This window comes from Amblyraja radiata, chromosome 2, assembly GCF_010909765.2.
Source record: "Amblyraja radiata isolate CabotCenter1 chromosome 2, sAmbRad1.1.pri, whole genome shotgun sequence".
In the NCBI taxonomy this organism is placed as follows: domain Eukaryota; kingdom Metazoa; phylum Chordata; class Chondrichthyes; order Rajiformes; family Rajidae; genus Amblyraja; species Amblyraja radiata.
This window is the reverse complement of record NC_045957.1, coordinates 110784398-110810928: the sequence shown is the minus strand read 5'-3', so window position 1 is coordinate 110810928 and position 26531 is coordinate 110784398. Positions and strand designations below refer to the sequence as shown.

The following is a 26531-nucleotide window of genomic DNA, read 5'->3' as shown; positions in this document are numbered from 1 at the left end:
AGATGGCCGTCCCCACGTCACAAGCCTCCTAACGTCACGCCTCCCTAAACGTCACACCCCTTACGTCACAAGCCCAATACGTCACAAGCCCCCCCCTCTCAAAGGCCACGACGTCACAAGCAAAGATACCAAGCCCCCTACGTGACGTCCCCAACATCACAAGCCCCCCTACGTCACAAGCCCCCCCCCCCCGCCACATGTCACATGCCCATTGTGTCAAGCCGCAACGTCATAGGTCCCGTACGTCACAAGCCCCCTATGTCACGCCCCAGAGCACTGCTTTCGGTGAATAAAGTTTTTATTAAAACCGGCACCTTGCACCCGGTTCCACATTTCAGCACTAGCCGCGGAGAAAAAAGGATCATTTTCCAATTTTCAATTTAGCTTGAAATTGCGTGAACACGCGTCACGTGGTCTGTTCCCTGCGACCTCCCCGTCACGTGTGTAGGAAGCAACTGCAGTTGCAGGTTTGCACCAAAGATAGACTTAAAATGCTGGAGTAACTCAGCGGGACAGGCGGTATTTCTGGAGAGAATGAATGGGTGACGTTAGTTTCGGGTCCGAAAAAGGGTCTTGGCCCAAAACGTCACGCATTCCTTCTCTCCAGAGATGCTGCCCGTCCTGCTGAGTTACTCCAGCACATTGTGTCTATCCTCCCCATCACATGGTCTGTTCCCTGTGACTTCCCCGTCATGTGGTGTTTTCTTTTGCCCTGTCACATGGCCAGTGGCCTGTTCCCTATTGCCCCCGTCACATGGTTTGTTTCCCTATTGTCACCATCATGTGGTCTGTTCCCTATTAACTCCCTGTCAAGTGGTATGCTCCCTATGACCTCATCCCCCTCCCTACAGTAGTCTAAGTGGTATTTACACTTTTTGATGAAGACTCTGCTCCAGGTGTTTAGACCATATTTCTCTATTAATAATAATAATAATAATAATAATACATTTTATTTATGGGCGCCTTTCAAGAGTCTCAAGGACACCTTACAAAAATTTAGCAAGTAGAGGAAAAACATGTAAGGGAATGAAATAAATAGTAGAGACATGACTAGTACACAAATTAAAGACAGAATTCAGTTCAAAACACAATATGAGGCAATTCAAGCACAGATGAAAAGGGAGGGGGACGTGGGGCTAAGGATAGGCAGAGGTGAAGAGATGAGTCTTGAGGCGGGACTGGAAGATGGTGAGGGACACGGAATTGCGGATCAGTTGGGGGAGGGAGTTCCAGAGCCTGGGAGCTGCCCTGGAGAAGGCTCTGTCCCCAAAACTGCGGAGGTTGGACTTGTGGATGGAGAGGAGACCGGCTGATGTGGATCTGAGGGACCGTGAGGGTTGGTAGGGGGAGAGGAGGTCAGTGAGATATGGGGGGGGCCAGATGGTGGAGGGCTTTGTAGGTGAGGACCAGGATTTTGTAGGTGATCCGGTGGGAGATGGGAAGCCAGTGAAGTTGTTTGAGGACTGGAGTGATGTGATGCCAGGATTTGGTGTGGGTGATGAGTCGGGCGGCTGCGTTCTGGACCAGTTGGAGTCGGTTGATGTAGGTGGAGCTGATGCCAAGGAGAAGTGAGTTGCAGTAGTAATTCAGGGCTGCCAACTCTCACGCATTGAGCGTGAGTCTCACGCATTTCACGAAATTCTCATGCTGTCACGCTGAACACAGAATTTCTCACGCTCAAAAAATAAATATATTTTTTTTAATAAATAATGTCACGAACAATTCAATTTGCCCAAGGCTTCCAGATCTCCTCCACACTCACCAATGAGAATAGTTTTCTGTTGGCGGGTTTCCCGTAATGAACGAGCAATTTGATTTTCTTAAGCCCATCACACACTATTTAAAATGGCAATGTAACTGCAGTACTAATGATTCCATTTGACATTCGTGGAACCAAAATCTGTAGGTGCTGGAAATTCAAAATAAAGCAAAAATTGTTTTCAAGGTGAGTAAAAACCATGAGGTAATATTTAAGGTGAATGCATGGTCTTTTTCCCGGGATATGTGATTCAAGAATAGAGGGCATTGGTTTAAAGCAGGGGTGTCAAACTACCGGCCCACGGGGCGCATCCGGCCCACGACGGGGTCCAATCCGTAGAAAAGTAGTGTAGTTAAGAGTCTAAACTAAACTACACATTCCCGAGCAGATGGTGTGATAGGTGAGACACAGCGGTGGTCCCAGCACTGACCCCTGAGGCACCGCTCACACCTCCCACCCTCACCTCTGGCGGCTCTGGATCCGTCAGCCGCTCTGTCCACACCCCATGGAGTTTTAACTCCGGCCCGGAGACAGGAGCGGACCTGGAGAGTGGGGGCGTTGGTGCCGCCACCGGAGCCGCGGGATGAATCCCGTGCTAAGGCTCCGCTCCGATGCCTGACCCCCGGGTCACTGACCCTCACCTCCCCCGGACCCCAGCTGGACACAGAGCACCTGGGCCGGCCCGCATTCACGGGGGGCGGGGGGGAGAGGGTAACGCTCCCCGGACATCGCCAAGTCTCCGAATGTCCACTCACTCCGTGTGTTGTCGCCGCTTCACTGACACACTCGCACTCACTAGCTAACACACACTGACACACACCTGGCACACACACTCTTGTACACACCCTCACACATACATTCTCACACACAATCTCACACCCTCACACACACCCTCACAAACACTCACACACCCTCACACTCACACACACTCATACACTCACACACACTCACACACCCTCACACTCTCACACACTCACACACCCTCACAAACACTGTTAACACACTCTCACACATACTGGCACACACCCTCACACACACTGATACATGCTCTCAGACACACTCTCACACACACACTCTCACACACACACCCTCACACTCTCACACACTCACACACCCTCACAAACACTGTTAACACACTCTCACACATACTGGCACACACCCTCACACACACTGATACATGCTCTCAGACACACTCTCACACACACTGACACACACACACCCTCACACACACCCTCACACTTGAATAGAAATGAGAGGTTAACTGTTTTAATTGTCTGTTTGATTACTGGAAGCAGGCTAACAAAAATTAGGTGCAGTTGTGTAGCCTACATTAACAATTTGTTTCGTTAGGTCTACATTTGTGTCTGCTAAAGTTCGATTTCAAATGGTTTAGTAATGGAAAGGGTGCGTTCGCGTGTGCAAAAATGATCCGGCACGCATGAAGTCGCATTTTGCCCAATCCGGCCCGTGACCTAAAATGAGATTGACACCCCTCATTTAAAATAAGAGAGGAATGATTTAATAGGAACCTGAGGGACAGCATTTTCACGCAGAGAATGGTGGGTATGTGGAACGAGCTGCTAGGGGAAGTAGGCAGGTAAAATGACAGCATTTAAAAGATATTTCGACAGGTACGTGGACAGGTTTAAAGGGATATGGGCCATATGCGGATAAATGCTACTAGTTTAGATGGGGCACCTTGATCTGCATGGACAAGTTGGGATGAAGGGCCTGTTTCCATGCTGTAAGACTATGACACATTGTAGAAAGGGTGCAATTGCTCTGGAGAGGATCCAGAAGCGATTTATGAAGATGTTGGCACGGCTGGAATTTTTTTTTCACTTTGAAGAAAGATTTGATAACTGGGATTCTCTGTAGCAAGGGAGGTGAAGAAAATACTTAGTTGAGGTGAATGATATAATGAGAATAGGACCTGTTTCATTTAACAAAGAATGTAGGAAGATAGACACAAAAAGCTGAAATAACTCAGCAAGACAGGCAGTATCTCTGGAGAGAAATAATGGGTGATGTTTCGGTTTGAGACCTTCAGACTGAAGAGGTTGAAAACCAGCCATATAGATGTAAAACACAATGACTGGAGATGTGTGTTTATCCAACTAAGGGCAGAAATCAGAATAATGTGTTCATCTTTATTGACGTGACACCATAATAAATATATTACAGAAAAAATAATTTAATGGGGTGGCATGGTGGCGCAACAGTAGAGTTGCTGCCTTACAGCACCACAGACACAGATTTGATCCTGACTACGGGTGCTGTCTGTACAGAATTTGTACATTCTCCCTGACAACATGGGTTTTCTCCGGATATTCCGATTTCTCCGAAAGAAGTGCAGGTTTGTAGATTAATTGGCTTCTGTAAATTGTCCCTGAGGTGTAGGATTGAACTGGTGTATGGTAGATTGCTGGTTGTTGTGGACTTGGTGGGCCGAAGGGCCTGTTTCCATATATATGTTTTACAAATATATCTTAATTTCATTGAACCATATACTTGGTTGAATATGTGGCCTTATTTTAGTCTTGTTTCTATAGTCAAAGGGTAAGGTTGATTAACTGATTTCTGCAGAACAGTGATAGAAGTCCGACTCCTCTTGCCTTGTTTCTATGTTTATAAAAAAATATATATATATACATAACAGCATGAATTATAATCTGATTTGCATACATGAATATACTAAGGTCATTCGTGCTGCACCGCTTGATCAGAGTCTGGCTCTACTGTGGAATGTAATTAGGAATGTAATTTAGCCTAACCTTATTCATGCCTCATCCAATTTAAAGCATAAATGACGCATTCAAGTGTAAGTTAAAATACTCGCTACAGATTGCACAATTTCAAGCTGAAAAATAAAAAAGCTCCCAACCTTAGGAGGGGGGATACATTGACTCTCTTCTATACTGTCGCATCAATGAAGACAGGTTCATGGATCTTGGCTTTCCCCTCCTGGGGTTCAGACCCCCTCCTGGGGTCTTGCTACCATTTAGAGCAAAATTATTGTTCTGGCACCATTCAATCAGGTTTTTTTTCGCCCTCCTCTAGTGACTAGTCTGACTCATCATTACCAGTTATTCGTACAACAGCATTGGTGTTGTTATTTAAATTTAAAGATGGCTATGGAACTGTGTCTGGCTCTACAGTCATGGGTGGAGGCAGTGTGGAGTAGGAGAATGAGCACACAGCCTTGAGATGTTTCTGTGCTGATGGTTGTCAAGGAGAAGGTGCCAATAATTAGGGTAACTGATGAATATGTACCCTGGCCACACACTCATTTCACTCCTGCTATCGGGATAAGTATATGGGAGCATGAAAACTGTAAAAGCCATGTCCCACGGTACGAGTTTATTCCAAGAGCTCTCCTGAGTTTGCCCCGATTCGAACTCGGAGATTTACGGTAGTGGCCACTCGTCGGTACTCGGGGCTCTCGTGGACATTTTTCAACATGTTGAAAAATCTTCACGAGTCTTCCCGTGCTTACCTGCCGTTAGCAAGTCTTCCTGAGTACCTGCCGTTAGCGTTACGAGCCGCTAAGAGACGTCCACGAGCTCCAACGTACCCGCTACGTTCATTCTCCGTGCTTACACGAGTTTGATTTTTTTTTAAACTCGGGAGAGTTCTTGGAATGAACTCGTACCGTGGGATGGGGCTTTTACATTCAGGTTCATGAACAGCTTCTTCCCTACAGCCATCAGGTTATTAAACAACGCAACCTCCAAATAAGCTCTGAACTACATAGTCTTGGGGGCATTGACTTTGTCTTTTTGCACAATTATTGTTTGTTTTAATACAACTTTTTTGTTTTGTTTATTATATTGTTTACAAAGTACTACCCAGTACCCCAGCATCTGTGTAAGAAAGAACTGCAGATGCTGGTTTAAATCGAAGGTGGACACAAAATGCTAGAGTAACTCAGCGAGTGAGGCAGCATCTCCAGAGATGCTGCCTCACCCGCTGAGTTAATCCAGCATTTTCCGTCTAGCTAAGCATATGCGGTGGGAATGGACAGGTGACGTTTTGGATCGGGATCCTTCTTCAAACTGTGGGTGTTGGTCTCACAGTAGTCTGCCACCATTACAGGTTAGTATTACCCAGTTCAGAGAAGGGCGAGGCTTGTAACCCATGTCATTCACAGAGATAAACTTCAGTGATCAAAGTTTATCAGCATAGAGGCTGAACAAGGTTAGTTAGAATAGATCTTTGGAAACAGTTCATTCTTAGTTTACTCCAAGAACTAATTTTCTCATCCATGGGCACCTGGAAATGTCTGCCTTAGGAAAGTGTTTCAATTACACCAATAAACTATTGCAGAGACTCTTGATAGCAATAATGAGCAGATCCATTTACCCATGGCATCTGCTGCAGTGGTCAAGAAATGTGGTGCCTATTTTTAGATTTGTTTTTTGTGAATATGATCTCTACTTGATCGAGTTGGTGAGGCCGCATTTAGAGTATTGTGTTCAGTTCTGGGCACGGTGTTGTAAGAAAGATGTCAAGCTGGAAAGGTTACAGAAAAGATTTACGAGAATGTTGCCAGGACTAGAGGATGTGAGCTATGGGGAGAGGTTGAGCAGGCTGGGACTCTATTCCTTGGAGCGCAGGAGGATGAGCGGTGGTCTTATAGTGGTGTATAATATCATGAGACGAATAGATCGGGTAGATGCACAGAGTCCTTTGCCCAGAGCAGGTGAATTGAGGACCTGAGGACATAGGTTTAAGGTGGAGTGGAAATGATTTAATAGGAATCTGAGGGGTAACTTTTTCGCACAAAGGGTGATGAATGTATGGAACAAGCTGCCAGGAGGTAGTTTTGGATCGAGATCCATGCTAGTTTTAAGTGCAGTTAAAGAGGGTGAACATTTCTTTTGTGTGCCTCATGAAGTGAGCTGAACAAGAGACTTAAAGTCCCCTGCCTCATCTGTGATTATACTCTGACAGTGAGCCCTTGTAAAGTTCCGCAAGAAACACAAACTTAACAATATCACCAGCCATCGAGACAGGAGCTCTTAAAGCTAGTGGCGGGTGGTCGGAATTGATGCCTCATTCTCTTATGGCCAAATAGGAACTGGGAACACAGTATGAGGAATTCTGTTGTCTGGATCCCTCCAACTAAGAGAAGGACAGATGGCAAAGTATTCAGAATTGAGTTGGATATAGCTCTTAGGGCTAACAGAATCAAGGGATATGGGGAGAAAGCAGGAACGGGGTACTGATTCAAGATGATCAGCCATGATCATATTGAATGGAGTGCTGGCTCGAAGGGCCAAATGGCCTACTCCTGCACCTATTTTCTATGTTTCTATGTAGTTGAAGCAGGGACTATCCCAACATTTAAGAAACAGTTAGACAGGTACATGGATAGGACAGGCTTGGAGGGATATGGACCAAATGCAGGCAGGTGGGACTAGTGTAGCTGGGACATGTTGGCCCGTGTGGGCAAGCTGGGCCGAAGGGTTTGTTTCCACACTGTATCAATGGACAATAGACAATAGGTGCAAGAGTAGGCCATTCGGCCCTTCGAGCCAGCACCACCATGGCTGATTGTCCACAATCAGTACCCCGTTCCTACCTTCTCCCCATACCCGCTGACTCCGCTATCTTTAAAAGCCCTATCTAGCTCTCTCTTGAAAGTATCCAGAGAACCGGCCTCCACCGCCCTATGACACTAGATACTTAGTTTTGTAATTTGACCACAGCCGAGTTGATCAATGTTCAAGATACTCTCCATGTCTGGGTTTCATTGGAGAATTAAATCCATGTGGAATTTGAAATGATCAGATAATAGTGATATTGGTTGGCAGCCACAAACCAGTTCTCGGACTTCTCAAAGTATTTGAAACCAGGTAACTTTTCTCGTGTGCCAGATATTTGGAAGTCTTTTAAGAATATTTCAGAACTCAGGAAAGATGCTATTGTAACCAGAGACAGTGCTAGACTTGCTGTTAGAAGTGTGAAAGGGTTGAGACAAGTTTTGCTTTTGAAGGACTTTCCACTCTCTAGATTTCACAATTCTCTCAATTTCTCTCCGTGATTCGTGCAATGCAGCTGAATCACTAAATGTTTAAAAGTCACAAATGCATTTTCATGTCATTGGCCATTGAGCTCCTAGGTTTCTCTGGAACGCCAGAGGTTGATGGGAAACCCGATAGAAATATATAAAATTAAGACAGAGGCATAGATAGGGTAGACGGTCAGGACCTTTTATCCAGTATTGGGTACCTGGGTATGTGTAAGCCGAGTATGTGTATGGGTATGACGATCAGCCATGATCACAATGAATGGCGGTGCTTGCTCGAAGGGCCGAATGGCCTCCACGTGCACCTATTTTCTATGTTTCTATGTAAGAAGGAACTGCAGATGCTGGTTTAATCCGAAGATAGATACAAAAAGCTGGAGTAACTCAGCGGGACAGGCAGCATCTCTGGAGAGAAGGATTTTTTTTTCAATTTCAAAATAGACTTTATTCAAGTAATAAATATATACAATACATGAACCGTGCAAAACATTCATCCAACATTTTCGGACGCTATTCAATACTGTTACACATAATGCTCAAATTTCAATACTGTTTACACACATTGCACAAATTTCACAAATTTATCCCCCACCCTTGCCACTCATGTGGCCCACTGGCGTGGAATCCCTTCCCTTATTTTTGAGGGCCGTCTCCACCACACCCTGCCCCCCCATGTCCAGCAACGGAGGGACCCTAGACTGTGGTCTTCCCACGCTGCGAGCTGCGAGGAGGATGCTACGAGGCCACAGGGTGACTTGGGCAGGGTGGGTGAGTGGGCAGATGCATGGCAGATGCAGTATAATGTGGATAAATGTGAGGATATCCACTTTTGTGGCAAGAACAGGAAGGCAGATTATTATCTGAATGGTGTCAGATTAGAAGGGGAGGTGCAACAAGACCTGGGTGTGCTTGTACATCAGTCACTGCAAGCATGCAAGTACAGCAGGCAATGAAGAAAGCCAATGGCATGTTGGCCTTCATTGAGAGAGGATTTGAGATTAGGAGCAAGGAGGTCCTACTGCAGTTGCACAGGGTCCTGGTGAGACCGCACTTGAAGTATTGTGTGCAATTTTGGTCTCCTAACTAAAGGAAGGACTTGACTTGATTACTCTTGAGGGAGTGCAGCATAGGTTCACCAGGTTAATCCCCGGGATGGCGGGACTGATGTATGATGAAAGAATGTGTCGAATGGGCTTGTAATCGCTGGAATTTAGAAGGATGAGAGGATATCTTATAGAAACATATAAAATTCATTGGACTGGGTAGATGCGGCAACAGCTGCGTCCGCTGGACTGGAGCGCGGCATCTTCGACCACCCCGGGCTGCGGAGCTTGAACCGGCCCGTTCGCGGAGCTCGGTTGAGCCGTGGGACTGACTTACCATCGCCCGGTGGGGTTTTTCACCCAGAGAGTTGTGTCGACTGGATACATATTTTAAACACATATTTTAAGCACATTGGGTTTTTCACCCAGAGAGTTGTGAATTTATGGAATTCCCTGCCACAGAGGGCAGTGGAGGCCAAGTTACTGGATGGATTTAAGAGAGAGTTAGATAGAGCTCTAGGGGCTAGTGGAGTCAAGGGATATGGGGAGAAGGCAGGCACGGGTTATTGATAGGGGACGATCAGCCATGATCACAATGAATGGCGGTGCTGGCTCGAAGGGCTGAATGGCCTCCTCCTGCAGCTATATTCTATGTTTCTGTCTATGTTTCTATGTTTGGTGGTGCTGGCTCAAAGGACCGAACGGCCTACACTACACAGGCACCTATTGTCTATGTAGGCGCCGACCTGTAGGGGGTATGGCTGCCTAGCCTGCAGCTGTCTGTTTTTCATTTCTTTTTTCTTATTTTTAGTTAGTTTAGTGTTTTGTTTTTAAGGAGTTCTAGCTCTTTTATGTGTGGGGAGGGAGGGGGGGGGAAGGAGGAAACTAATTTTCAGGGTCCCTACCTGGTCGGAGATGCAGCTTTTCTCCGGGCTGCACTTTCGACCCGTCCTCGCGGCCTACCAGCGGGCCTGGAGCGGCATTTCCTGCAGGGACCGCCCGGAGCCTCGGCATCGGCGGCGGCATCGGCAGCGGCTGCGGGTCCGAGGAGCAAGGGGACCGCCCGGAGCCTCGGCGGCACCGGCATCGGCGGAGCTGCGGGTCTGAGGACGGCGGTGCAGCGCTGGAGCGCCATTGCGGGGCGGACGGTGCCTTGCCTGGGTCGCTGAGCTGGGTCCGTTGCGGAGCTGCGGATCTGAGGAGCGGCTGCGGGCGGCGGCGCTGAACTTTCCATCGGGAGCCTGGGATCTCGCGACGAGATCACCAGTTGAGCTCCATTCGGCGCGGCCTTGTCGGCTCCGGAAGCCACGGTCTCGAGTAGGGAAGCGGCCGTTCCAGGGTTCCCATGCCGCTGAGAGGACTCTCCCGACGCCGGAACATCATCACCCGGCGAGGACGGCCTGGAACATCGGGCCTCCGTAGAGGCAACTGTGGAGGCCTCAATAGGCCCGACTATGGGTGGACATTGGGGATGGGACTGGACTTTGTGCCTTCCCCCATAATGGGAACCATTGTGAGGGGATGTTTTTATGTTAAAGCTATTTATTATTGTTATGTTTGTATTCTTTCTTATGTGCTGCATTGGCAAAAGGAATTTCACTACATCTAGGTGTATGTGACAATAAATCAACCTTTGAATTGAATTGAATCCTTTATTTGTGATAATAAATCAACCTTTGAACCTTTGTTTCTCTCCATTGGCCTCTCTCTCGCTCTCTCCATTGGCCGCTGACGTCATTGGCCGCTGACGTCATTGGCCTCACTCCCCCCGCGCCATTGGCCGCTCGTGCCGCGCATGCTCCACGAGCCGCCGCCATCCGCTCGGTTTAAATTGTCCGCGCGAGCGTCTCCCTCCTGCGGGATAAAGATTTTACAGGTAAAAAAAACAGTCGCTTCACCCCCACATTGCGCCGCGTCCGTGTGTGTGTGCGTGCGCGCGCAGCAGAGTCGGGTGTGGGGAGCGTGTTTATTTTTTAAAGCGAGGACGTACTTGGTGGGGAAGAGGAATAGGGAGGGAGGGGTGACTTCCCGCCAACCTGTGCCCACCCACAATACCGTTCGCTCTCTCCCGGCACGTGACGGGGGTATACTCCGCCCACCTCCACACGTGACGGGGGGTATACTCCGCCCACCCCGGCACGTGACGGGGCTACACCCCGCCCACCCCGGCACGTGACACGGAGATATTTTAACCTCCAGCCGAAGGCGCCAAGAGGGAACTCGGGCAAAGATCTTTGCTGTGGGGAGAAGCGCGCGCGGCTCCGGGTCTAAACGCGGCGCCAGACTCCCGGCCAAGAGGGAGACGGAGACGGAGACAGCGACAGCGGTGAGGCGCCAGACGTCCCGGGGTCTGACCTGGAAGGCGGCGGCGGTGAGGAGCCAGACTCCGGGTCTGCTTGACCCACGGCTGCGACCTAACCTGTTGGTGGCGGCGAGGTCAGGTCAGGCTGCGGGGAGCGGGCGGTGAACGGGGGGAGATTCCCCGGGGTTAGAAGGGGGGAGGATTCCCCTGGTTTATTAGGGGAGGATGATGATTCCCCGCCGGTAACGGGGGGATTCCCCGGGGATAAAAAAGGGGACCGGTGGTGGTGGTGGGGGGGGGTGAGGAGTAGGTGGAGGATTCCCTGGGTTTAAAGGGGGGGGGGGTGAGGGTTATGTGAGAATTTGATTATACTTAATTTTGGCTTTCTTAAATTGTAAACGATTAGAGCTACATCGAACCATTAATAATGAACCATTGAACATTATCGCAGTCCACCATATCCAACATCGATACGTTAAAATTACCTCTCTGAACCCTTCTCCTGCTGTGTTTAAATTGGGTCGACTGGGTACATATTTTAAGATTTGAATAATATTTTGACCATGTTGGGATGTTCAAACCTTGCTTATTTCCTTTCGTCTTTGTTTATGAAATGCTAAATGGAATTTCCATTCGAGTGCATATTGTGTCTAGCATATCAGTGCATCAGATGCTTTGGCATCGTGCTGGGGTACAAAGCTGCTATTCAGTCCAAACAATATGCTTTTGAGTTGTTCTAGTTCCCTGCAAAGCTAAGTAAATAGTATCAGATTTACTCTAAGTCTGAAATTTCAATCGTGGTTAGATGGTTTGTGATTATCCAAGGCATTTTTGACCACTGCATAAGCCCAATTTTACTGCTGATCTGAGTATTGACAGGGTGGTGTTGCAAACCATGACCTACCTCTCTGGGGACTTGAAGGTATAAAACTGATGAATTATTACAAAGAGCAGGCTTGCCTTTATTTTGTTTTGGGGAAAATAGGATATAAGCTAAAATAATCGATGGAGGAAAGAGAAATAATAAATAATAATAATACATTTTATTTATGGGTGCCTTTCAAGAGTCTCAAGGACACCTTACAAAAATTTAGCAGGTAGAGGAAAAACACATGTAAGGGGAAATAAATAAATAATAGAGACATGACTAGTACACAAAGTAAAGACAGAATACAATTCAAAACACAATATGAGGCAATTAATGCACAGATGAAAAGGGAGGGGGACGTGGGGCTAAGGATAGGCAGAGGTGAAGAGATGGGTCTTGAGACGGGACTGGAAGATGGTGAGGGACACGGAATTGCGGATCAGTTGGGGGAGGGAGTTCCAGAGCCTGGGAGCTGCCCTGGAGAAGGCTCTGTTCCCAAAACTGCGGAGGTTGGACTTGTGGATGGAGAGGAGACCGGCTGATGTGGATCTGAGGGACCGTGAGGGTTGGTAGGGGGAGAGGAGGTCAGTGAGATATGGGGGGGCCAGATGGTGGAGGGCTTTGTAGGTGAGGATCAGGATTTTGTAGGTGATCCGGGTGGTTATGGGAGCTGAAAGTCGTATACATTGCCTTGAGCTTGAGGGAATAACATTTAAAATGTATGTCTGGAGATGAAGGTTGAATGGGAAGTTTTTTTAATACTGTTGATTATTTCATTTTTTTCATTTGTGATTTCTATTTTGTCCTTCCTAGGTCTAACAATGACTACGAATATAAAACACAGATTTGAAGCTGATAACCCCACACCAACAGTAAAGGTAACTATGGCCTTAATTATGCTATCATAAAATGGTTTTGATAGATTTTTTTGCAATATGGGATGGCCTTTAATGGATAAATGAAAATATTCTTATTGGTAAAGTTTTAGGGTCCTGTGAATTACTGTTAGTGTTTTACTTTAAAATGTTGCTAAATTAGTTCAGATTCTATAGTAAATGGCTGACTTTAAGCTGCTTTAAAAGTCAATCTGGCACAACGTGTACATAAAGTTGAAAACATGGCCTGCTGTTCACATATTGTACTTCAGGTGCTGCTCTATAAGTGATGGGTTAACTGCTGAAACACCATTTGGCATCTGTTCACTTTAGGATAAATAGCTAATCTGTATGGTTTAATCTTTAATGATGTCGACAACCTATTGTGCAGCACTTTCCCACGCTTGGTAAGGTGTGCCCTACACCACTGGAGTCATAATCTGTAGTGAAATAACTTTACCGTGGGAATTCTATTACAACACGTTACACAGTACAATATAAATTATTTTCCCACGCTTGTAGTGTAATGCTTGAATGCAGCTAACATCAATACTAATCATGCCTTTAATCTACCTTTGTTTTCTATTTTATGGTGGAAGTTTAATCAATCATTAAACAAGATGAATAGATTCCAACTTTGGTAAATAAAAGCTTTGTACTAGGTCAGGTACACTGATAAAGCAGTGCTCCTGGATGGGACACTGGCTTGGTTCCCTCCCCAACGTTTGGGGCTATTGTCTTCTGAAGTATGCAACCTAGTTTAGGCTAGACAATTAAAATCAAGATTGTATTTGGCTGATTAGTCACATTAAAACAAAAGCACCATATGCTTAAAGTTAAATGGTGGATTCTTATTTCTGATATTTAGTACTTGGGAACTTTGAAAGATTTGAATTGTTATTGCTGCCAATGATCTTTTATTTGGATCAAAGTTTATAATCATTCATTGGCTGCTATTGTGCTGGTGAGTCCAATATTCACATCCACAAACGACTGGTAAAAGCAGACATGAGCATCTTAATGTGTATGAAGGTACTGCAAATGCTGGTTTAAATTGAAGATGTCAGAGGTAATGGGGGGGAAAAGGCAGGAAAATGGGGTTAGGAGGGAGAGACAGAATCAGCCATAGGCTGATGGGCTAAATGGCCTGATTCTGATCCTATCTTATGAAGATCGACACAAAGAGCTGGAGGAACTCAGCGGGTCAGACAGCATTTCTGGAGAAAAGGAACAGGTGATGTTTCAGGTCGAGACCCTTCTACAATCTGAAGAAGGGTCGAGACCCGAAAAGTCACCTATTCCTTTTCTTTGGGGATATTGTCTGACCTGCTGAGTTACTCCAGTTTTTTGCTCTCCCAAGTCCAATGTCTTGAACTGAGTTGATGAGGGCAAAGCCATAGTCATTGTTAATGGACTTTAGCAATGCATTTAAGGTTCCACATGGTAGGCTGCTCTGGAAGATTACGTCACAAGAGATCCAGGGAGAGCTAGCAAACTGGATACAGAATTGGCATCATGAAAGAAAGCCATGATTTGTGGTGGAGGGATGTTTTTTGGATCAGGAGCCTGAGACTAGTGGGGAGCTTCACATTGATGCCACATTGATCAGTTTTAGTCACCCTCCTATAGGGAGGATTTTGTAAAACTAGAAGGTTTTGGAAATGGTGCCAGGACATGATGATCTGAGCTGTAAGGAGAGGTTTTGGGGTGGGCTTGCATGTGTTTGAGGGATTAAGAGGTAAAGATAGATCAGCCATGATTGAATGGTGGAGTAGACTTGATGGGTGGAATGGCCTACTCTGCTCCAATCACTTATGAACATGAAAATTGAGGGGAATAAACATGGTTAATGCAGTGTCTTTTACCCAGAGTGGGGGGAACCAGGAACCATGGGTAATAGCTTTACGGTAAGAGAAAGGTTTGAGGTGAGAGATTTAATAGGGATCTGAGCTGCAATGTTTTCACTTGGGATAAGGATGAAATGGAGCAAAAATTATAATGATCTACCTCCAATGTAGCCTTTGATCTTGTGGTATTTGGAGGATATAGAGACCAGAAGGAGATGTCTTGGTGTACACAATTAGTCACGATCTGATTGAATAGCTGAGACTGTAAGGTCCTCTATTCTGATTTTCATTATTGCATGGTATTGCTGTGTGCAAATTGGTTGCTAAAACTCAGTGATGTGACCAAGTGGATGTGAAGGGTGTCCTTGTGGGAGAATCTAAAACTAGGATGACAGTTGGCGCACAAAGGGTGCAGTGTTTCATGGAGTCGGGAGTCTCATTGGAGGAGTTCAAAGGGCAATCGAAGCGAACTCTGGGTTTAAGATGGTCCTAGAACAATATCTGGTACAAAAGGAAGTAAAAGTTTACCATGGGTTGATAGGAAGGTTGGGTTCACATTGGTCAAATGGCTATGATCTTAAGTGATGGAGTGGGCTTGCAGTACAGTTTGTATGTAAATCACCTGAATTCATGTTGGTATGTGGAATGATTCATCCCCTTTTTTGGGTTTTCAACTTGAATAGTGTATTTTTTTCCTTATTAAAACAATCAAGCTACCAGTGTAAGCATTGTATTAGAATTGTGCAGCAATGACTGCTAAAAGTGGATTTGAGATCTAAGCTTTATATTATTGCTTTGGTGTCAACGTTGAAGTTTACCATCTTAATAATTGATTGGAATTGGAAGGCATTGTTCATGTGGGAAATTTTTTTTGGGTTATTTTTATAGCAGAGCACATGTTGCTAGTGTTGTTGGTATTTCATATTTGCGGGGAAAGGGTCACACTCCCCCTTTTCTACCCATTTGCCATTTTGTCCTGATCTGCCCTGTTCCATAGTACTCGTTGCTTATTTCAATTAAAATTTGTCTTGGATAGCTTGATGACATCGGCCCTTCAGCCAATTGAGATTTTTCTGGTTCTTGCAGCTTTCCAACCAGTTACCCCCACCCCCAACTACTTAATATGAAACTCAAATGCTGGAAGCACTCAGTAGTTCAAGCAGGCATGCCAACTAGTTCGCACTGCTTGACCTACTGAGCACTTCCAGCGTTTTCTGTTGTATCCAGTGTCTTTGTTACATGGACAAATGCTACATTTAAAAATGCTGCATTCAGTCGGTTCCTACTCGAGTTTTTCGTAACAAAGTTGAATCTTAGTAAACAAGATGACTGAATGCCCAGCTCTTTCTTTGCTTTTCCTTTCCCATAAACTGCCATTCATGTAGGATCTTATTTGAGGGTCCCTGAAAAGAGCACGACTGTCATAGCTGATTTTGGAGCCTTCTTTGTGTATTTGCTGCCTTGTTGCATACAAATGCTTCTTGCAATTTATTAAATTTGTCTTTGGATCTAGAAGTGGACTTTGATGGAAATTGATGTCTGCTCAATGATCTGTAATGTTGGTAAGATGAGGAAAGTTTAAATGGGTTATATTTTCCAAAATATCATTACCTTGATACAGTTTTGCTCAAATCCTGTAAAATTGTCTGATGGATGGATTATTGTTTTCCTGTTTCTACTAGAGCTTCGCCAGTGGAGTTGCCGGTAATGTGTCACTGAGACGAACATTACAAGTAATTCAACCTGTTGCTACTTCAAATCAACTTGTTGGCAGGATAAATGAGGTGAGCAATGTGCAATTTCTCCCAAACCTGAATTATCAATGGGTAATTGGGTTTGGTAGTTTAACTTTCATTAAAACCGTTTGAAGCAATGAACTCTATTTTGATGCCTACCTATTTTCCAGTCAGGTGCCAAATTGTCAATTACTGCGATTTCAAGATAATTAGTGATTTTTAAATTTTTTTTAAGAAATAAAAGCGTGGGATAAAGGTGATCATTTGTAATTGCAGTCCCACAAGCAGTCTCCTAAACGAAAGCACAGGAATGATGATCAACCAAAGAGCTGCAAAAAATCACGCACACAGATTCCTCAAGGCAACACAGAGTGCAATAACGAGAACTTGGGAATTGATAGTATGACAAAAGAAGCTTACCAACTACTTGTTAAATGTAAGTGTTCTGGTTTTGTTGCAGCATTTGACTGCCCAAGCATCTTTGCTTTTTACATTGTGCAATGAATCTTGTTCATTTCAATTTTCATTTACAGCAAAACCTAGTTCTCAGTACTGGAAGGAGCTGGCAGAAGAGCGTAGAAAAGCCCTTTTCCAGGTTTTGCAAGAAAATGAGAGGGTATGTACTATTGAGATTCATCTGATCAGTCATTTAAAAGTACAAACACTTGGACATAACCGTTGAAAATAAGTACTAGAGTAAACCATTTGGCCCTTGGGGCCAGCACTGCCATTCAATACGATCATGGCTGATAATCCAAAATCAGTACCTTGTTCCTGCTTTCTCCCCGTTTCCCTTGATTCCGTTAGCCCTAAGCTATATCTAACTTGAATACATCCAATGAATTGGCCTCCACTACCTTCTGTGGTGGAGAATTCCACTGATTCACAACTCTCTGGGTGATAGTTTTTCCTTATCTCAGTCCTAAAAGCCCCTTATTCTTAAACTATGGCCTCAGGTTCTGGACTCCCCTTACATCAGGAACATTTTTCCTGCATCTAGCCTGTCCAATCCCTTAAGAATGTTATGTTTCTATAAGATACCCTCTCATCCTTCTAAATTTCAGTGAATATAAGCCTAGTCGATCCATTCTTTCATTACATGTCAGTCCTGCCATCCCGCAAATTAACCTGGTGAACCTACGCTGCACTCACTCAATAGCAAGTATGTCCTTCCTCAAGTTAGGAGACCAAAACTGCACACAATATGATTGAAAAGGGGTGTTTTGAACTTGCAGCTACACAAAGAAATAGAACTTAAAGATGAAGACATTTTGAAGTTGCAGAAAGAGAACCAAGATTTAATGGAGTTAGCAGAACATGTGCAGTACATGGCTGATATGATTGAGGTGAGTAGATTCCTAATTTGGCCAGGTGGTGAGTCATTAATTCTGTGTATAGCTACCTATTTAAAGCACTTGGGTTTTAACACTTGTGCCAGATCTTCTGTAATTTTCTATTTTGTTGGCACACCAGTCCACAATGTATTGTCTTGTTGCTGTTATCCTTCATGGAAGAAGATTGTCCATGCTCCAGCCTTCTGGCACCTTGCCGGTTGCCAACGATACTAAAATCTTGAATCCCCAGCAGCCCCCTCTTGCTTCCCTTGGTGTCTTAGGATAGATTCCCCCCCCCCCCCCCCCCCCCCCTTGTCCTCATGAATGTTTCTCAAGGCACCCAACACCATCTGCTTAATATTGTCATAACCCTCAATTATTCTCACCATCATCCATGTCCTTGGTAAATACTGATGCAAAGTACTCATTGAAGACCTCGTCCTGTTCCCCTGGCTCCATTCAAAATCCTCCTATTGTTGTCCTTGAGTGGACCCACCCTTGCTCTTCGACCTGTTCTCTAGTTCCTAATGTACATACAACATGCATTGTATTTCTCCTTAATCCTACTTGCCAAGAACATCGATAATTTCCTTTTGTTCCAATTTTTTATTTCTTACCGGATTTTATAGTCCTCAGACTACCTGATTTCATCTTCCTGAACATTGCATATGTTTTGATCAAACAATATTTCTTGCCATCGAACATTCCTGAAGCTGTTATGTCTATTATCCTCTGGAATATGCTAGACCTGAACTCTAATGAACTGGCATTTAGGATTCCTCCTACATGTCGGATGTGGATTTATCCTCAAACAGTTGTTCCTGATCTACTTTCCCCACTTTCTGCCTTACACTTATAATTGGCATTCCCCACTCTCCACCCAATTTAGTACCAAATTTGGAGCCCATCTGATCTACATCCGTAACTACTATAAAACAAATTATGGTTGCAAAATGCTCCCCTACTGAAACTTTGATTACTTTGTTACCCCCGATAGCACAGGCCCATTCTTAGTTGGGTTATGTACATATTGCTTTGAGAAACTTTCCTGGGTGCACCAAGTCCATCCTGTCCCACTTACACTCCTGGCAGTAAAGGATTTCAATATTTGGGAAGTTAAAATGAGCCATGACAATAAGGTTTATCTTTCCATGATATGCCTACATATGTTACCCTAGCTCCGGCTGGCTATTGTGGGGGGACCCATAATGATGCACCTTATACCCGAGTGCTACTTGTGGATTGCTATATGGGCCCTCAAAGATGCCTTAATGTAGCCATGACATAATTCACATCTGAACCACCCATACCCTGGAATTTAAACTGTCTGGTCCTGCCTCTTAACTAAATTTCTATACTTGCTATAATGCCATAGCTTCATGTTCTCATCCAGGCCTTCTGTTCCCTCCCTAGTTTACACGCTCCTGAACAGCACCAGAAAACATTTTATGTTGCAACATTTTCTATCTTTTCTAAACAGAAACTGACTGGACAGAGTGCTGATGAATTGGGGCTGGAGTCTGAACAAGAAGGTGAGGAAGAACACAGTGCTGAAGAGTTGAAGCTCAATTTGCAACAGGAAGCAGAGCCCAAGCTGACAGCACAGGCTTTGGAAGATGAATCTGATGAATGTTCTGCTTTGGAAGATGAATCTGATGAATGTTCTGAGACTGAGAGTGAGGAAGATTAGGCACAATCATTTACTTGACACTTAAGCTGCTGACACCAAATGGGAGAGATTTTATTCTCCTTGTAGTTCAGGAGAACAACTCCAGTGATGCTGCAATGAACAATGCCAGTTGCAAGAACTACCATCCTTGTCATCTCATGTACCAGTAATTGTGTGGGAAATTTTGTTCTGTTGATTGTATGGATGTTACCTTTGTAACAATGTAATTACTGTATGTGATGGACAGGGTTATTAAATCTGCCTTTGGTATGTAAATGCATTCCAAGAAGGTTATATATTTAAGAACTTGTGCTTTTAGTTGACATTTTAGTATGTACACTATAATAAATAACTTTTGTAAAGTTTTTTTTAATTTTGCCTTTGGTATTTGGTGGTAAATTTCCTAATTGGCAGCCTGCAAGTCATTTATCACTTTCCCAAAAGCTTTGTTTGTTCTTGTGTCCAAGATTTTAAAGCAGTTGAGGGAATGCTTGTTTTCAAATATGTAAATAATGAACCATGTCCAATGTGCTGCATATAATTGGCATTATTTCTAAAAGTGAATTGATTTTATAAATCTTATAGGGAGGAATTTATGTGACATTTGTATCGATTGTTAACAGTCGATTCGAAAAGGAGGAGTAAATTTGGGTAGGCAGGTTAAGATAGAGGCAGAAAAGTCTAATGGTGAAATAGGTGAAAGCAGTCTACAGATGCTAGTATTTAAATTTGCAATATAAAACTGGGCATTTTTCAATGTTTTGAAAGATCAGTGTTTCAAATGGTTTGGTTATCACTCACTGATAGTGACCTTTTGGCTTGTTTCAGTCTCATTGAGTTGGTAGAAGTTTAAGATCATGGGTGCAAACTCGGTACATGGGGAGTGTGAATCATCAATTGCCCTTGAATGCTTTAGCTGTCCATATATTAGGGGAATTAACCTAACTGAAGATGAGCAGAACATTCTGTCTCATTAATGCTCTCCACTAGATTCAGTTCAATTATGTATTCACAACTCACCAGTGTATATTAATGTCTGTTTTCCAATTCAGGTTCTTCCAGCTTTGCCTTTTCTGAACTGCATCAATTCAGTTCTGAGGCTTTATGTAATTTGATATTAAATTGCATTCAAAATATCAACGATCTGTTTTTTCTTCACATTGATTTACTTTCCTCTTTTTAAAAGAACAAGATGGCATAAAGCATTGAAGGCATGGCTGTTTATTGGGCAAAATATTTTTGGGGTGCAATAGACTTGTGTACACAATGCCACAGTTGGAGAATGACTGGCAGGATTAAAATGACATCTGTCCTTTAGATGAGAATAGCTTGTACCAGGGTGCAATCTAAATAAAAGCATTCAGATATACCATTAAAGTTTGCAGAATGTGATTGGTTTATTTACCATGCATATGATGATATATTGGTTCAGATTGAATTTTCTTTATGCCTTGTTTTATAATAACCGTCTACTCTGGCAACATTCAGTTAATTTTAAGTTTTAGTGCTATTAAGTCACTGTTAACTTTTGATTTGGTAAAATACAAGTGTTAAATAGTCTTCACACTGAAATCAAACTGGAATTTTTAAATGTTATGACTATTTAATTGCTATAATATAAACTTGGCTTTCCTCCTTTTTCCTAGAAATGGCGTTTTGATTTCTCACTTCAATATGGTTTAAGAACAATTTATGAATAATTGCCTCATTTGGTCAGATTTTAGTAAAGTGAATGACTGTTTTGGATCATATACACTGCATTTTGAATTAAAAAAATAAAGTGCTGGAGTAACTTAGCGGGTCAGGCAGCATTTCTGGAGGTTATGGATAGGTGCTCTTTTGGATTGGATCTTCAGTCTGCATGTGTATGGTTTGAGTTGTATGGTATGATATGATTGGATAGCATGCAAACAAGTTTTTTTCATCTTGATACACATGGCACTAAACCAATACCAATAAGGAGATGGCAACGCGAGGAACTGCAGATGTTGGAGTATTTGAACAGTGCTGGAGTAACTCAAGATGTATCAACTCAATGCTGGAGTTGGTCAAGATGTATCTGTAGAGGTCATGGATAGGTGACATTTTGTGTTGGGCCATATTAGTTTGAAGAAGAGTCTTCACCTGAAACTTCATTTATTCATGTCTGCCAGAGATGCTGCCTATTCTTAGTTTCTCCAGCACTTTGTAAACTGGTATCTGCAGTTCCTTTTGTCTGTGTTTTTGAATGTTCATCTACTATATGACTTGTAACAAAAGTGTATCTGAATCAAGGGAATAGTGTCCCAATTTAGCTTAATATGGACTAACAGAATTGGGTGGTAATATCTTGCTTTGTGCAAACTTGAGCAAATTATTTCATCATGGTAATAATGCAACATCAGTCATGACTAGATCTTGGTGTCAGTGGAGTTTAACTGAACTGATATACTGTTGGACCAGCAGAATCCCTTGGTGCTTGCATTTGTGTTAAACCAAGTTCCTGTATAATTAGTCAATGGGTACATCTCGTACTTATCTGCCTGGTCTTTATCTGCGATGTTTTTGTCTGCTTTTCTGCCAATTGCTAGGTATGCTACAAATCTCCAAATTTGACCCAGTGTCCTTGTATTGCAAGCTGCCACAGCGTTGAAGATATTAAGAGTCCAGGATTCTGTTTCTTGACACATTGTTTGATCAGGTAGAACTGGTTCCAAAGTAGTAAATGGCGATTGAAACACCAGTGAGGACCATGAGTGAGGAAAAGATCTATGTTGCTGCCAAATATTGGTAAATATACAAATATTTGAATAAATAACGTACCTTAATAAAAATGGAGGTGGTTAGACTGCAAGGAAAAATGAATTGAGGTGATCCCTGCATTACGGAGGGCTTGTTTTGATTTTATTCTGAAACAAAATCCAATTTCTCATTGATCACGATGTTATTAGCAGAGATGTTTCTACAGCATGTTTTTTTCCTTAATAGTCATAATAATACTACAACTGGTAGTTTATCATGGGTGCCTTCCGAGTGGTGGCGCCATTGAGTGGCAGCCTCGCCTGCAGCTGTTCGTCCTTTCATCCTTTTTTATTTTTAGTCTGTCAAAGTTTTGTGTTGGAGGTCTTTTTAATGCGGGAGAAACTGCTTTACACAGTTGCTACCTGGTAGGATGCGCATTTCCTCCGAGCTGCATCTTTGCCCCCTCGCGGCCTACCATCCTGGTTGGCGCGGGGTTCCCTGCCGGAGACCGACCAGAGTTTCAGCAACGGCACAGCACTGAAGTACCATCACGGAGCGGGTGATGACTTAACAAGGTCGCCGTGTTGGAAGCTACAGAATGCTGGGACAGCCGACTTGAAAACTGTGCAGCTGTGGTCTGCGGAGCTTCCAGCCGTGGGCGGTGCTGACTTTAACATCGCAGAGCCCTGGGATCATTCGCCGAGGTCGTCAGTGTTGGAGCTCCGTCCAGCTCGGCCTGTGGACTTATAGAGCCATGGTCTCTGGAAGGAAGCGGACGATTCAGAACTCCAAGCCGCTGAGAGTGTTTTTCCGGAGCAATGTCGGAGTTACATCATCCGGCGAGAGGGCCTGAACATCGGAGGCCTCAATAGGCCCCGACCACGGGTGAACAAGAGGAAGAGGACTGAACTTTTATTGCCTTCCCTCACAGTGGGGAAATGTTGATTCTGCTGTGGGGGGATGTTTTTATGTTTAATGTTAAATTCTATAGTGTTGTGTTTATCTTATTTGTGTGCTGCATGGTAAGTCAAATTTCACTGCACCAATTGGTGTATGTGACAATAAATGTCCTTTGTCCTTTAAGTTTCCAAAATCAGCCTCAAGTAGACACCAGCTGCTACTAATAAGTCACCACAGATCTAATAATCTGGAGCAAAAATACTACGGAAACACTAACTAAGGGCCTTATTCCAAGGTAGTAAATTGTGGTTGAAAGATGACACCAGTAAGGATCCTGAATGTGAGAAGTAGAAGAAAAGAACTATTGCTGCCAAACATTTGTAAGTTTACAAATATTTGCATAAATAACATTTTCCTTTTTATTGTCACATGTATCAAGATCCAGTGAAAAACCTTGACTTATCCAGACAAATCATACCATCTAGTACATCAGCTAGTGCAAAAGAAAGAAATACACTACAGATTTTATTTAGTAAGTCAGATTTTTAGAAAATACTGTAACCAAAATGACGCACACAATTGGGGAGGGGGAGTCGCTTATACATGGTAGTTGTAATATATTCTACCACCTATCCAATGAAGCTGATAATTTAACATCCTTTGTGTCTTGGTCTAGTGCAAATCGGGATGTAAGTGGTGCAGAAATCAGCAAATTTACAGGCAGGGATCATGGCTACTGTTTTTAAATCATTATTTGGTATGTATACTTAAGTTATCTTAAGGATTTATCAACAACGAAGGAATATGACAATAAACTGGACGCGACTTGGGTTCTCCAGGAGAGGGCATCTGGAATTTTCTGAATTCCAGACGTATTTGGTTTGTTTGGAAATATTGCATGAGGAGAATTATTTTTTGTTTCTGCTGTATCTGGATTCTTATTGTGTTAAATTTTGGGGTCATTTAAATGCTGAAGTTTCTTGCTGCCCTCTCCTGGAGAACCCAAGTCGCGTCCAGTTTATTGTCATATGCGCAAGTACGATGAGGTACAGGTGCAATGAAAACCAGGGTAAAGAAACATAGAAATTAGGTGCAGGAGTAGGCCATTCGGCCCTTCGAGCCTGCACTGCCATTCAATATGATCATGGCTGATCATCCAACTCAGTATCCCGTACCTGCCTTCTCTCCATACCCTCTGATCCCCTTTAGCCACAAGGGCCACATCTAACTCCCTCTGAAATATAGCCAATGAACTGACCTCGACTACCCTCTGTGGCAGAGAGTTCCAGAGATTCACCACTCTCTGTGTGAAAAAAGTTCTTCTCATCTCGGTTTTAAAGGATTTCCCCCTTATCCTTAAGCTGTGACCCCTTGTCCTGGACTTCCCCAACATCGGGAGCAATCTTCCTGCATCTAGCCTGTCCAACCCCTTAAGAATTTTATAAGTTTCTATAAGATCCCCTCTCAATCGCCTAAATTCTAGAGAGTATAAACCAAGTCTATCCAGTCTTTCTTCATAAGACAGTCCTGACATCCCAGGAATCAGTCTGGTGAACCTTCTCTGCTCTCCCTCTATGGCAATAATGTCCTTCCTCAGATTTGGAGACCAAAACTGTACGCAATACTCCAGGTGTGGTCTCACCAAGACCCTGTACAACTGCAGTAGAACCTCCCTGCTCCTATACTCAAATCCTTTTGCTATGAAAGCTAACATACCATTCGCTTTCTTCACTGCCTGCTGCACCTGCATGCCTTCTTTCAATGACTGGTGTACCATGACACCCAGGTCTCGCTGCATCTCCCCTTTTCCTAGTCGGCCACCATTTAGATAATAGTCTGCTTTCCTGTTTTTGCCACCAAAATGGATAACCTCACATTTATCCACATTATACTGCATCAGCCAAACATTTGCCCACTCACCCAGCCTATCCAAGTCACCTTGCAGTCTCCTAGCATCCTCCTCACAGCTAACACTGCCCCCCAGCTTAGTGTCATCCGCAAACTTGGAGATATTGCCTTCAATTCCCTCATCCAGATCATTAATATATATTGTAAATAGCTGGGGTCCCAGCACTGAGCCTTGCGGTACCCCACTAGTCACTGCCTGCCATTGTGAAAAGGACCCGTTTACACCTACTCTTTGCTTCCTGTCTGCCAGCCAGTTCTCTATCCACATCAATACTGAACCCCCAATGCCGTGTGCTTTAAGTTTGTATACTAATCTCTTATGTGGCAGAGTTAGCCTTGCAGGGCGAGGGGCGTTGTGTTCGCCTGTCGAGGTGTTGGTGTAGTGGAGGGCGAGTCCTTGCAGCAATCTGGGGTTTGATTAGATCGGGCACTGCCTTTAGAGGCCGAGCTTGCAGATTGGACATGGCCTGTAGCGGTGAAGGAGATCATCAGCAACATTGCTTGGTTCGGCCACCCTGCACATTCTGTGTTCATGTGTCTGTCATGTACATTGCTATCATTATCTAAGCTTCAGGTCTATGGTCTTGCACCCTAAGATCTCATAACGATCCAGCTATTTACTGTGTCCTTTCCTCTAATATTTTATATCCTAAAGTGTAACACCACACAGTTGTCCAGGTTAAACTCCATCTGCCATTTCTCTGCTCATATTTTTGATCTATATCCTGCTGCATCTGTTCGACAATCTTCTTCATTATCCACAACTGAATCCATGTATGATCCATAAAGGGCTCTGAGAAAACAATATGGCCGATTAGGAAAAGGAGATGCAACGAGACCTGGGTGTCATGGTACACCAGTCATTGAAAGTAGGCATGCAGTGCAGCAGGCAGTGAAGAAAACGAATGGCATCTTAGCATTCATAGCAAAAGGATTTGAGTATAGGCGCAGGGAGGTTCTACTGCAGTTGTACAGGGTCTTGGTGAGACCACACCTGGAGGATTGTGTACAGTTTTGGTCTCCTAATCTGAGGAAGGACATTCTTGCCATAGAGGGAGTACAGAGAAGGTTCACCAGACTGATTCCTGGGATGTCAGGACTTTCATATGAATAAAGACTGAATAGATTTGGCTTGTACTGGTTAGAATTTAGAAGATTGAGGGGAGATCTTATAGAAACTTACAAAATTCTTAAGGGGTTGGACAGGCTAGATGCAGGAAGATTGTTCCAGATGTTGGGGAAGTTCAGAACAAGGGTCACAGTTTAAGGACAAAGGGGAAATCATTTAGGACTGAGATAAGAAAAACATTTTTCGCATTGAGTGGTGAATCTCTGGAATTCTCTGCCACAGAATGTAGTTGAGACCAGTTCATTGGCTATATTTGAGAGGGAGTTAGATGTGGCCCTTGTGGCTAAAGAGATCAGGGGATATGGAGAGAAGGCAGGTACAGGATACTGAGTTGGATGATCAGCCATGATCATATTGAATGGCAGTGCAGGCTCGAAGGGCCGAATGGCCTACTCCTGCACTTAATTTC

At 44.0% G+C, this 26531-nt stretch overlaps 1 protein-coding gene across 3 annotated transcripts; it reads left to right on the top strand.

Annotated features, from left to right (window-relative positions):
- The first annotated feature begins 10602 nt into the window (after positions 1-10602).
- gmnn (geminin DNA replication inhibitor) lies at positions 10603-21108 on the top strand. 3 transcript variants are annotated; one of them, XM_033013468.1, is made up of 8 exons: positions 10603-10709; positions 12817-12881; positions 16408-16509; positions 16738-16897; positions 16995-17077; positions 17697-17807; positions 19276-19411; positions 19442-21108. In XM_033013468.1, exons 2-8 carry the CDS (start codon positions 12825-12827, stop codon positions 19483-19485), a joined length of 693 nt encoding a protein of 230 aa, XP_032869359.1. In that variant the 5' UTR covers positions 10603-10709; positions 12817-12824; the 3' UTR covers positions 19486-21108. The 3 variants fall into 3 exon arrangements, with proteins under 3 accessions (XP_032869359.1, XP_032869342.1, XP_032869350.1); XM_033013451.1 differs by having other exon boundaries at positions 19276-21108; XM_033013459.1 differs by lacking the exon at positions 10603-10709 and adding an exon at positions 11010-11166 and having other exon boundaries at positions 12816-12881; positions 19276-21108.
- Positions 21109-26531: the final 5423 nt, after the last annotated feature.